Source organism: Hydra vulgaris, chromosome 03 (genome assembly GCF_038396675.1).
Source record: "Hydra vulgaris chromosome 03, alternate assembly HydraT2T_AEP".
Classification (NCBI taxonomy): domain Eukaryota; kingdom Metazoa; phylum Cnidaria; class Hydrozoa; order Anthoathecata; family Hydridae; genus Hydra; species Hydra vulgaris.
In genome coordinates, this window is record NC_088922.1 from 20100001 (window position 1) to 20113253 (window position 13253).

At 28.5% G+C, this 13253-nt stretch overlaps 1 protein-coding gene and 1 long non-coding RNA gene across 3 annotated transcripts in view; one reads left to right on the forward strand and one right to left on the reverse strand.

Annotated features, from left to right (window-relative positions):
* Nucleotides 1-11649, reverse strand: part of LOC100197092 (leucine-rich repeat serine/threonine-protein kinase 1) — a 148938-nt gene extending 137289 nt beyond the window's left edge. For both annotated transcript variants that reach the window (XM_065792594.1, XM_065792595.1), the window contains exons 1-3: nt 11147-11649; nt 10302-10342; nt 10014-10179 (exon numbers count right to left, since the gene is read on the reverse strand). In XM_065792594.1, coding sequence (XP_065648666.1) covers nt 10014-10179; nt 10302-10342; nt 11147-11348 — 409 coding nt within the window. In that variant the 5' untranslated portion in view covers nt 11349-11649. The remainder of the gene's footprint in view (nt 1-10013; nt 10180-10301; nt 10343-11146) is intronic.
* Nucleotides 11650-11670: 21 nt separating this feature from the next.
* LOC136078001 (uncharacterized) lies at nt 11671-13253 on the forward strand. Its single transcript, XR_010637439.1, has 3 exons — nt 11671-11872; nt 12339-12512; nt 13007-13253. It is a non-coding gene; the product is annotated as an uncharacterized LOC136078001 (long non-coding RNA).

The following is a 13253-nucleotide window of genomic DNA, read 5'->3' on the forward strand; positions in this document are numbered from 1 at the left end:
GCTTACAAAATGAATTATGTTATAAAGTGATTTTTTTTTTTCAGCGTCTTTGCTTCCAACAAGGCTGCAAGCAATCACTATTAGAGTTAGAAGTTACTGTAAGAAAAAAGACGAAGTTTATAGTACAAGATAATGATTGACAGACAACTTAAAAGATTGCATATTATATGAATCAGGAAAACAAGAAGAAGGAAAGAAATTCCAAAGAACTGATGTTCAAGGAAAAAAACTAGATGATTAAGAGTTTTTGGAGCACTTAGGAATAGTCACAGAAAAAAGATGAGACTTTTAGTATTAAATTTTAGTAGATGGCACAAGAGACGCTGTAATATTTATAGAATAGATTTTTATAGATAATGGTTGGTTTAGGAACCCCTGAAGTTACAGGGTACGAGGAAGAGTGCTGTCCATCAAGGAAAACTTTTATACTATGACTGGAAAGGAAGGATTCAATAATCTTAAAGATGTTACCTGATTTAACGTAAGAATAAAGCTAATGGAAAAGACCAGCATGCCAAACTTTATCAAAAGCTTTAGAAATGTCAAGAGCAATGGCCTTAACCTCTCGACCTTTATCTAATGCATGATAAAACCTATCGGTTATTACTGTTAGCAAATCAGCTGTAGAACAAGAAGATCGAAATCCATATTGATGATTAGAAAGTAATTTATTAGATTCAGGATGAGAGATTAGGTGTTTCTTTATGAAAGATTCAAAAACCTTGCTTATGATAGGAAGGAGACTAATGGGACGGTAGTTAGACAAGTCAGATCGCTCTTCAGAATTTCTGAAAATAGGGATAACTGATGCCGTTTTCCAGAGCGCACGAAAACAAGACTCCAATAAGCACTTATAAAGTTTTTAGCAAACAATTCAGGTTTTGTCTTTAGGAGATATGACAAAATCTGAACCGTACAGGAGAGGTGGAATAACAGATTTGTTCTTATTATTGGTATTGTTAAAGATTCTCCAGAAGTCACGAGAGCCTATTTTTTGAGATAAAATACAAGATTTCATGACCTTTTACAATGTTTTCTAGCAATAGTAAACAGACATCTGATTTCTGAAGAATTGTTATGCTGATAGATATGGAAGTAATGGTTTCAATTGGAAATTGCAGAAGTACAATGTGAGGTAAACCCTGGAGAAGAGTGAGGCTTGACTTGTAGTTGTTGAGAGAGAGTAAAAGATTCCATGTCAGCCTGAATCCAAGAAGGTATGTAAGAAGCACATTTATCAGCAGGAAGACAAAAGATTTCTACCCATGGGTTGTTATGAAGAAAATCACGGATAGAATCCCAGTCAGCCTTAAGGTAATTTAAAAAGGTACAATGATAGGGGGATTCTGATGATGAAGAACAATGAGATAATAGTTTTAGAGAGATCAAACCATGATCAAAAGCAACTAAGAGTGAATGTGGAGAAACTGAGCACTGACTAGGATCAGAAAAAGGACAAAAGTCGCGTAGAGAAGGTAAATGATTTGGATTGTCTATAAAATGAGTTGGAAAGTTGGCTATTTGAGTTAGAGATTCAGAAAAGCAAAAGTTGTGCCTTAACACCTGCAGATGACTATTGGAGTCTTTACGAATTAAAGGAAGATAACCATCAACACTAAGATCACAAGATGAGATAGCCGAACTTAAATTAGGCTCACAAAAAGTAAGTAGGTGTGGTGAACTTTGCAAGAGATAAGACTCAAAAGAAAAAAAGTTACTTCGAAGACCACGAATATTAATGAATGATAGGTTTAGATACTTTGTTAATGACAATGGTTTTTTGTGTTTAATAGTTTTAGGTACTTTAGTCATTTTTGAATTTGTTAAAGAACTTGACTCAAAGCATAGATAGTACTCAGTTCACTATTTAATAGCCCAAGCAATTGACTCATTACTAATAATAAACCCTAAGCCATAAAAAAATGCTCCAAATGTGGCTTTGGCAATGCTTACCAAAAGTACCAACAGGGACACGATCCATGTGCAACATGGTACTCTGATATTTTACAGCCTATGATGGAATCAGCCTCTTTCAGAGCTACCACAGAGTTTGGGAAACCTGACTACCAGCCGGCCTCAGAACCATAAAACATAGTTTTAGAGCTGTTTCCTCTTCAGGAGATAATAAAATGAGTTGCCTGGTCATAAAAACAGAGACACAAGCAAAACCCATGAATTGAGTCAAGAAGATCCAGCATTTGACATCCTAAACTGGAAACAATGTATTATAAATACATCTGCACCAGCCTAATAGATGAAGAAGGGGTGCGGGGCTGGTCAACAGATAGAATCACTTTACCTCTTAAGTCTTTGCCTTGGAGGCGTTCTATAAGACAGTAGCTGGAAACGTTAGACATCTGCCCAAGATGAGTATTTTTTATCAAGACATCTCTAGCTTTTACTTAACCAAGAGTCCCATGGCAGGGGTGTTTTTAGTCGGAGTTGGCTTCTCCTAGCCTTTGCCTAAAAAAGCGTATCCTACAAGGCAGCAGGACATGAAGCTGTACTGGGGGTTACATATTTTTCTGGTGGTCGATATATGTTTTTCTGTAACCTTAGCAGGTTGTTCTGGGTTACATGTAACTTTTATTTAGATAATACTTTTGTTTTAGTAAACCAAATAGTTTATAAATTCAATTAAGGGGGGGCCATCAATCAAGTACGTCACCCTATAATTGTTTATAGGGTGACGTGCTTAATTCCTGACCCCCCTTTCCTCCTGTCACAAACGATCGCATATACCTGAACCCCCTCTCCCTCCTAAACTTTGATAGTAGTTTATATATCAAATATCTTTTAAAAGGTTTAAATGTAAATGCTTTGCAGTATTTTAAAAATTCAACCAATAAAAAAATAAGGCAAAACGCATAAATATAAGAAGTTTCAGTAAAAATTTCAACAAACTGAGGATTTTCTATTTAAATGTCATACTAAAGTAATTTTTAAACATACAAAATTCCGTATGTAGTTTATATTAATGTATTTTTTATATATATCTTCAGTTAGCGTTGAATAAAGTTATTTTTTAACTGTTCATTTTTTACAAGTTTGTAGATTGTTGTGAAAAAAAAAGAAGATCAAAAAATAATAATATTGCACGAACTTCAGTGAACCTCTCTCTTTTGCTAATAATAACGTTTGAGATTATTGAGTTTATACAGCTAACTTGTTAACTATTTAAACTATATATATATATATATATATATATATATATATATATATATATATATATATGTATATATATATATATATACACACACATATATATATATATACACATATATATATAATTATATATTATATATGTATATATATATATATATATGTATATATAAATATATATATATATAAACACTTATCTAATTTTTTTCGACAGTTTTAATTGGATAAGTGTTTTTACTAATTTTTACTACTTCGCTTTTTAAGAACAATGAGCACTCTATTTGTACAATACACTAGGAAATTCCAAGCTCAAGTGAGTTATTTTGATAAAATAAATAAATTCAAACAAAAGTCAAATAATCATTTGGTTGCTATATATTAAAAATTTTAAATTTTGTTATTTTTTTGTTTTAAATTTCAAATAAAAATCGTGCCTCATATTTTTTATATAAATAGTAGCTAAACTACATTTTGATCAAAGCGTAGAATTGTCCCCATAAGTAAAGATAACTAATTTGATTTAAGATATATAAATAAATAACTATGCAATGATTTGAGCATTATTATTATTGATGTTATATTAATATTTCTTCTAATGGTTTTAGTCAATAAAAAGTATCAATCCAAGCTAAAACATCCCCCTATTGAAAAAGAGGCTGCTATCTGTTCGCATTAGTGCTATAGTTTATGTTTAGTAAGAATAATACAAGTAAAATCAAGAATGATAAAATATATCAACGGCGTCTTAAGCTTTCTTGTTACAACTTTGACATTGTTTACCGAAAAAGAATAGATAATTTTGCACCTGATACTTTTAGTTGTATGTACTCTTCAGCAATGAGCTTTTCTACTCTATTGTCTTTACACAATTCGTTATGCCACCCTGGTGTTACCAGAATTCGTAACACTAAAAGACCATAAACCCAATTTTCAAAACAAACTTCCTTGTAGGTTATGGGTTCCCTCAAAAAGTAAGATTGGACATGTAAGCAAAATTAAATGGACAAAATTAATAATATTCTTAGAAATAAATTAAATTTGCAACAGTGGAAAAATACCACTGATGTTATAAATTGGTTCTCCATAATCGAAAACAAAAATGACTGTACATTCATTCAATTTGACATTAATGATTTTTACCCCTCAATAACTGCAGATATTCTAGATAAAACAATTGAATTTGCAAAAAGCTACACAGTTATTCCTGATGAAACAATCCGTATAATAAAACATTGTAGAAAACCTTACTTTATTTTAATAAGGAAACTTGAAAAAAGAAAAACATACATGACTGCTTTGATGTAACAATGGGCAGTTATGGCGGAGCAGAAACTTGTGAATTTGTTCGACTATATATTTTAGATTTATTAGGTAAAATTATCAATATAAAAGATTTAGGCCTTTATCGCGACAATGGTTTAATAGTAATGCAAAAAAAATCTGGTCCACAGCTGGATAAAATTAAAAAAGATATTACAGAAATTTTTAAAAATATTGGCTCACAAATCGAAATAAACATAAATTTAAAAATTGTAAACTTTCTTGACATCACATTTAACCTCTCTGAAAATTCATATAAGTCAAAAAACCAAACGATGAATTATTGCATATTAATATTAACTCAAACCATCCACCCTAAATCCTAGATCAAATCCCGCTTTCAATTAATAACAGGCTAAACCAAAACTCCTCTAATGAAAATGTATTCAATTCCTCTAAACGAATATTTGAAGATGCCCGTAAAAAAAGTGGTTTTGAAAATTTTGAACTAAAATTTGACCCTGAAAAAAAGAATACAAAAAATTAAAATAGAACTAGAAATGTAATTTGGTTAACCTCCCACATAGCAAAAATGTTTCCACTAACATAAAAAAAATGTATTTTAAAAATTGGTCAATAAGCATTTCCCGCCCCCTAATAAGTTACATTAAAAAGTTAGCAACAGTTGCACAAAAAATATGGAAAGTATTATAAAAGGTTACAATAATGCTTTGTTAAACAAGAAAGAAATCCTAAATGAAAAAACTACAGAAAATTGTAATTGTAAACAAAATAACAATTGTCCAATGAGTGGCAGTTGTTTATCGAAAAATGTGGTATATAAAATTGTTGTTTCCTCTAAGAATGTACCTGATAAACAATATATTAGCAAAACAGAGGGTGAATGGAAAAAACACTTTGCCAATCATAAGCAATCTTTTGTAAATAAAAAGTATTCAAAAGACACCATGCTGTCAAAATATATATGGGAATTAAAAGATAAAAATATTAATGATTTTATACTGAATTGGTCCATCCTTAAAACAGCGCCTGCATATAACAATATTTCCAAAAAACGTATACTATGTCTACAGGAAAAATTTGAAATAATTGCACATGCAAACCAAGAATGCTTATTAAACAAAAAAATCAGAACTAATTTCTAACTGTAGGCACAAAAATAAGTTTCTCCTAAAAACTATAAAAATAAATGAGCTCAAATAAAAGTTACATTAAATCCTCCTTTTAAAACATATTTTTTTAAAAAAGCATAAGTAATCATTTCCAAAGAATTCTTTTTATAATAGTGTCAGCAAATTTGACAAATGTGTGAAAAGTTTACAGTAGTTAAGACATTTGTGACTTCCTGTAATTTAATCATTCATTTCTGATGAGTCTTTATTGATGAAACACAGTGTTAAATGAAAAAAATTTTTGTTAAGTGATTTTCTACTAATTTATAATTGCCCTGTTCTTTTAAGAACATTAAGCATTCTACAAAGTAGAATGCTCAATGTTCTTAAATGTGTATAATATCTTAAATGTGTTAAATATATATATTACCTTGTTTTCTATGTAATGTAAGTAAAGTGACATTTTCAGTAATAAGTTCGCCCTCTTTTTGCCAGACTCAAAACTTTTTAGCTTATTTCATTCTTTAGACTAACAGCTTTCATACAAAATAGCTAAATATTTAATTTACATTTTAATTAGGCAAATATTTGATAAAAATGTTCTGCGTGTAACTTAAGTTAAAAATGGAATTGCCCATATATATGTGTATATATATATATATATATATATATATATATATATATATATATATATATATATATATATATATATATATATATATATATACATATATATATATATATATATATATATATATATATATATATATATATATATATATATAGATATATATATATATATATATATATATATATATATATATATATATATATGTGTATATATATATATATATATATAAATTAGTAAAAACGCTTATATATATATATATAAGCGTTTTTACTAATTTATATGTAAAAGGAACGTATATATATATATATATATATATATATATATATGTGTGTGTGTGTGAGTGTGTGTGTGTATTTAATATTTCGTGTTTACCTAGGCAATGTGACATCAAACTAAAATGGAATAATATGAGGGCTTTAGTACATACAATAACTTGGAGAACATATGTAGGAAGTGTTGCTGCATCAACTAACAGTTTGGATTGTAACACAAAGAGAACAGTTTGTATAGTTTTTAACCCAAAACAAAAATTAAAAATTTTAATTTCATAGTATGAGTCATTTTCATTTCCAAAACTATGTGTAGCAGGTTGCAAACTGAAATTTGATGACAGCTTTAAACACCTTGGTCATATTGTGGAAAATGATTAATTTTTATAATAAATAATAAAAAATTAATAATAAAAAATTTATATATTAATAATTAATAATAAAAAACTATATATATATATATATATATATATATATATATATATATATATATATATATATATATATATATATATATATATATACAGTCATGGACAAAAGTTTACGACCACTGCAATTTTTTACAAAAAACACTCAAAATTTAGAAAAACAAGTAGTAAATTATAAATCAGTACATATATTTCGAATGTTTATTCACATTGTACAGGTTAAACAGCATGTCTATTCATATTTTAGTATTTACAATGAAATCCTTTCACACAGTCGATTCACACAGTTTCTTACAATAGTCCGGCGTAATCTCCTGCACCCACACGCGTTTAATCCAGTTGATGAGGTCATCTTCAGAACTTGGGCTATGTGCAGCAATCTTCTGCTTCATTACAGTCCAAACATTCTCAATAATATTGAGATCTGGACTGTTGCCTGGCAAAGGTTCCAGTAGCGGGATGTTTTCAGAACGCAGCCAGTCCTTAACAGCTTTGGTACCATGACAAAGTGCGCCATCATGCTGGAAATGAGTGATGCCATGTATTGGTACAAATGGTGGCAGCTTATCCATCAGTATACTCAAGTAAACAGCACCATTGATCGTTGTATTTTTAGGCATAATCCAAATGCCGGCACGACTGCTACCAGAGACTGCTCCCCAAACATAACTTTTGGAGCCTGTTTGACTTTTGATATAACGTACTTTGGATTATGCCACTGATTTAATGGGCGTCTGACATGTCTACAAAATGAGTAAAATTGCGTGAATGTTGTCTCATCTGAAAACATCACTTGTTTCCACTGGGCTGGTGTCCACTGCCTGTACTTCTGACAAAACGCTATGCGATTGCGAATATTCTTTGGTGAAAGCTTCGGCTTCCAGGCTGGTCGGTAAGATTTCAAGCCTGCATCAAATAATCGTCTGCGTATTGTCGGACTGTTTGGCTTCTTGGATGGTGATCCAGGCAGATTGTCTCTAATGGCACTTGAGGATGCTCTTGGTGATTTTTTTGCTGCTTTTATTATAGCATTATCCATACGGTTGCTTGTAACCTTCGGGTGCCCAGCGCGTAAACAAGATTTAAAACTTTTCAGCTCTAGATTTCTCTTTACAGTAGCTACAACAGTGGAATGTGAAATACCAAGCTTTTTGGCTATCTGTCTTATAGAAATGTTCTCTTTGTACAAAATAACGACCTGAGCTCACTTTTCAGATGTCAGTTCTTTACCGCATACCATTTTAACTAGTACTGCTTCAAATAAGGTCTCCGTAATATAAAATGTTCCAAAATATTTCAATTATATCTGAAAATAAACGTGTAAACATCAATTTTAAACTCTAATTGACAATTAGCACAAATTGGTACAAAATTGTAGCACTAAAGTAGCCCAAAAGCAATTCAGAGTAGAATACTTTAAAAAATATGCGAAAATCGCAGTGGTCGCAAACTTTTGTCCATGACTGTATGTATATATATATATTTTTTTTTTTTTTTTTTTTATGTTATTCACCTCATCAAGGCCATGAAGGCCACTACAGATGAGGAGGCTACTCAATAGTGGTTATAACCCTCTCTCAACTCTATAACTCCAAAACACGAACCTCGACGAACAAGGCCGCTGCGCTGTGAAACAAGTTGAGCGCGGTACTACCAGGGACGTGGTGGGGATCGAACTCGAAACCTCTCGCTTCTGAAGCGAGCGCTTTACCACTACACCACTACCGCATATATATAACATATATATATATATATATATATATATATATATATATATATATATATATATATATATATAGAACCCTTATATGTTGTCCGAAAGTTTTTTCCATATTTTGTTGACAAAAAGTAAAAATTAAAATGCAAGACCGGAATTTTTTTTTTTTATTAATGATAGACTGCCTGCCCCAACCAAACCCTCTGTCGATGTAGCAGCACTCCCTTGCGGGTCAGGCTATTTGTCAGTATATGTAGCAGTACTCCCTTGCGAGTCAGGCTATAAGATAGTCGATGTAGCAACACTCCGCGCATGATTAACAGTAAAAAAAATAAAAATAAAAACATTTTATTAAAAGAAATAAAAATAAAAACATTTTATTTAAAAAAATAAATATAAAAACATTGTTTATATTGTTAAAAACATTCAGAATGTTTTAAAAACATTCAGAATGTTTTTAAAAACATTCTGGTCAATTAAATTTGCGTTTTTGTGGTTTTTTTATAAAACGATTAATTTGTAATTAAATTAATGGTTTTGACTTTCGTCCAACACGCAAATGTTGGACGAAAGTCAAAAGAAATTAAAAGTGACGTATATGTTCGCGTAAGAATAACTTTTTTCCTTCCGTGCTTCCCAAACGCAACAAACTTTATATATATATATATATATATATATATATATATATATATATATATATATATATGTATGTATGTATGAATGTATCATTAATACTGTTTATTATTAATGTATTTATTCAAATTGATCCTACAATTAGATTTGGTTAAAAAAATAATATCAAGTATTTATAAGTATATATAAATGCTTATGTATATATTTTAAAAAAGTATAAATTAAAATGTTTTAATTGTAATAAATCTATGTATTAAAAATGTATTAATTTAATAACTTAAAAATTTTGTTTAATAAAAAGTGCCTGCTTAAGCAAAAACCCTGTTTTCTCTATTTTAGTCAGTATATTTCAAAAAAGAGTCAAACACCTATTTTTTGTTTTGTCTCAGCAGCACAAACAGAAAATTTCTAATCATTTTTTTACTTACTTAACTCTTTTAACAACCTATTTATTGGCACAACTTGTGTCAAACTATTATCAGACTTCAAAGAAAAAGATTTTAATAGTCAGGTTATATAAGAAAATTGTAAAGCTGCATACTAGGCATGCATTTTTCAAATTAATTCTAGAACTGCATCAACAATTTATTCTTACTTTTAAAAAATATAATCAAAATTATAAACACAAAAAAAAATGTAGAAACAATTCTAATATATTGAAATAATTATTGTATTAAACAACTGGTGTGTTGATAGAATTACATTAAAATCTAAAATAAAGTTTTTCAAATAAGGAACTAAGTTTTTAGTTATATTATTGCTTATACAGAATACACGTACCATAAATTTTATGAAGATAATTTATGCAATCTGTTGAGCAGCAATATGTAGCAAGATCAATAGCACGTTGTCTATTAGTGTTTAGTATATCTATTTTAGCCCCATATTCTAGCAAAACAATCATACAATCAAGATTATTAGTTCTTGCAGCATAGTGAAGAGGTGTCTAAATATATTTAAAAAAAATTAACTTTATACTTAAAAATTATACAATTGGTATAAATATATAAACAAGTCTTAATTCAAACAACAATAATCAGAATAAAGTTGAAATAACATAAGTCTCACTGAGCACTTGTCAACAACATCTGAAACTGCATTTGGGTCAGCTAAAAAAAAAAAATACTTATTACTAGAATTAACAAACATCTTATTCTACTGACAGTAATATGGAAACACTCTGTGGTTTCCTGTTAATCTAGTAAAAAACAAGACTTAAATTAAACATCATTTAAAATTTTGGTGACCAGTTTTTTTCTTTTAGTGTCTGTCGTGCATAAATACTAATATCAATTCTGTTATAATAGTTTTTTATGTTTTTTTTTTATTGCAATTTGATATAATAGTTAATAGCAAAAAAAAAAATACTTCAGTGTAGCACAACTACCTTTGTTTTAGTAAAATGTACCCAAAATTATCTACAATTTAATATAATTTACTTAATATTTTACATGATTTTGTTTTAATTTAAAAGATGTTTAAAGATTATATATGCTTTGTAAAACAATGTTACCTAAATTAAATAAAAAAAGTATTTTTGGCTTTATAAGACTTCTCACACTAGCACTCTGTCACTCTGTCTTAACAACAAATACAAAGACTTTCTGCTTATTTACATTGTCAAAAAAAAAATTTTAATCATAAATCACATGTATCAATACATGTATTTTATTCAGATATTGTCTTATTATTATAACTTTAAACATTCTACTACCTTTTAAATTGAATATGTTAACATGATAAATATTACATAATTCAAATTTTAAAAAAATATTATTCAACATAAATTTTTCTATTTAGCAAACTTTTGTTAAACTTTTCTACTATAACGCTTCTAGCTTTCGAGTCTTATTTCTAGATATACACTATTATTCTTACTTTAAAGCCTTATAAATCTCATTTTATCTGTATACCGTTTTTTTCTAGCAATAGCTTAACACATTCTGCACTTCCACTGTTGTCAACAATATGATGCAGAATGGTTCTTCCTATGTCATCAGTCCAATTTAAAATACCCAAGTCTCTTTCGTCAAGAAAAGAAATCAGTGACATAACATTGTTTGAATACGACCTTAAAACGTTAACAACTTCTTGTGTTAGTTTCATGATTTTCATGATTTAGTAATACTAAAGTCATATAGTTTATACTTGTAACATTAACATTTGAGCAATTTGAGACATTAGGTTTCAGTTTCTTTTTAAAATGTCGTTTGTTTTGATAGATTAAATAAAATGTAGTTGAGACAAATTTTTTTGAATACGTCAAGTTTAAAATTTACATGTAAATAAAACAGCCAAGTTAATTTGTTTTTTAAATTTGGGATTTCCTTGTAAAAAATTTAAATAACAACACGTAAAAATTCAAAAGTTAAGTTTAACTCCACGTGAAATAAAAATATTTCCAAGGAAAGCCCACACGGAGTTAATTTTTGGCCGAACGAGAATTGTTCGCGCAACTATAAAACTAAGTGACGCGTAGACTGATATACTTTCATGTTTGGTTCAGTCTCCACTAAAATATGGATTTAAGTAACCAAGGTTGTATAAGCAATAAACAGTCTACTCTAAAATATGCAGTCAACTAACCGTGGCTTATTTGGTCAAAAAGTGAATGTTTTAATGTGTTAATATGTTAAAATGTAAGTTATATTTTTAGTCATGGAAAAATATGTGTTTCTACACATTCTTCGTATTATTTAAATCGTATTATTTAAATCGCCCATAAATTACGTAAAGCTAAATTTCGCTAATAAACAAAACAAACAAGATAAAAAATTTTCCTCGCAGAGTCTTAAATTACATGAAAAATTAAAATAGTGCATTAAGTTTGATGAAAATTGCCTCGTAAAGGAGCCTAAGATAAAAAAACTTCAGTTTTTTAAATAAATTTAGCGTTGCGTAAATTATGGATGATCCCTAAATAAGTCTAAAAAAATGTGTTTTAATATTTAATTTTAAAAAAAAACTATTATTCAAAAAAACTTGTATGTTAAAATACAAATGTTATAAAATTTTTTATTCATTTGTCACTTGACATATAAAAAATTTTTAAAAAGATTTTATAATTGATAAAATATATTTTGTAAAAATAATATTTATTTATAGGTATAAATTGTATATCTTTATAAAATTCAATCAGATCATTTATGACGTAAGTTTATGTTTATAGTACTTTATCGTGTTATTATGAAATTTAAACACACTAAATATTACTTTTCATTTTATTTGGTTGAGATAAGCAGGCTTTGTGTGAAAAAAAACTGCATGAAAGTTTTTGAGGTTTGAAGTTTTATCATTTTGTTATTAGATCTTCATAATTGATTATATTAATTAATACTTTTACTTTTATCTTTTTGTTTTATGTTTTTTTTTCAGTTTTTTCTTTTGTATTCATGCATAAGACCTGGATTTTGTTCTGCTTTCTTCTTTGTTTACATTTATTGAAACTTCATTAAATATTTTTATGTATACATCCTATAGGATAAATATTTCACTTGGCATTTCCAGAAAATCACGCACGGAACATTGCATCCGTTGCATTAATTATTTTAAAATTAATGCAAATTTTAATCTCCGACTTTTGTTTAAATGACAACTATGTATATATTTCTATACAAAGTATGGTAGCTATGGGTCGTTTCATAATTAAAGAATAAATTAACCTTTTAATAGAGTCACGTTCGGAACAGAAAAAAGTAAAAAAAAAATTAAAATTAATAAATGAACCCTATTTCTATGAAAATGTATCAATTACGGGTGTTTTGTTTTTATAGTTATACAAGCATTCTTGAAGATTATTACAAAGTTACAGGGTTCTACGATGTATCTTTGCTCCATAATAATAGTTTAAACCGAAATCGCGAACGGACAAAAAAAAATAACGGACGGAAGATGCAGACATTTGTCAATTTTGGATTGCTTTTTTGAAAATAGATCGATTATGACTATCATAAATAATAGTGTTGTGACCAAAACTAAAAATTGTAACTAACTTAACTAAAAAAACCGTAACTAAAATTA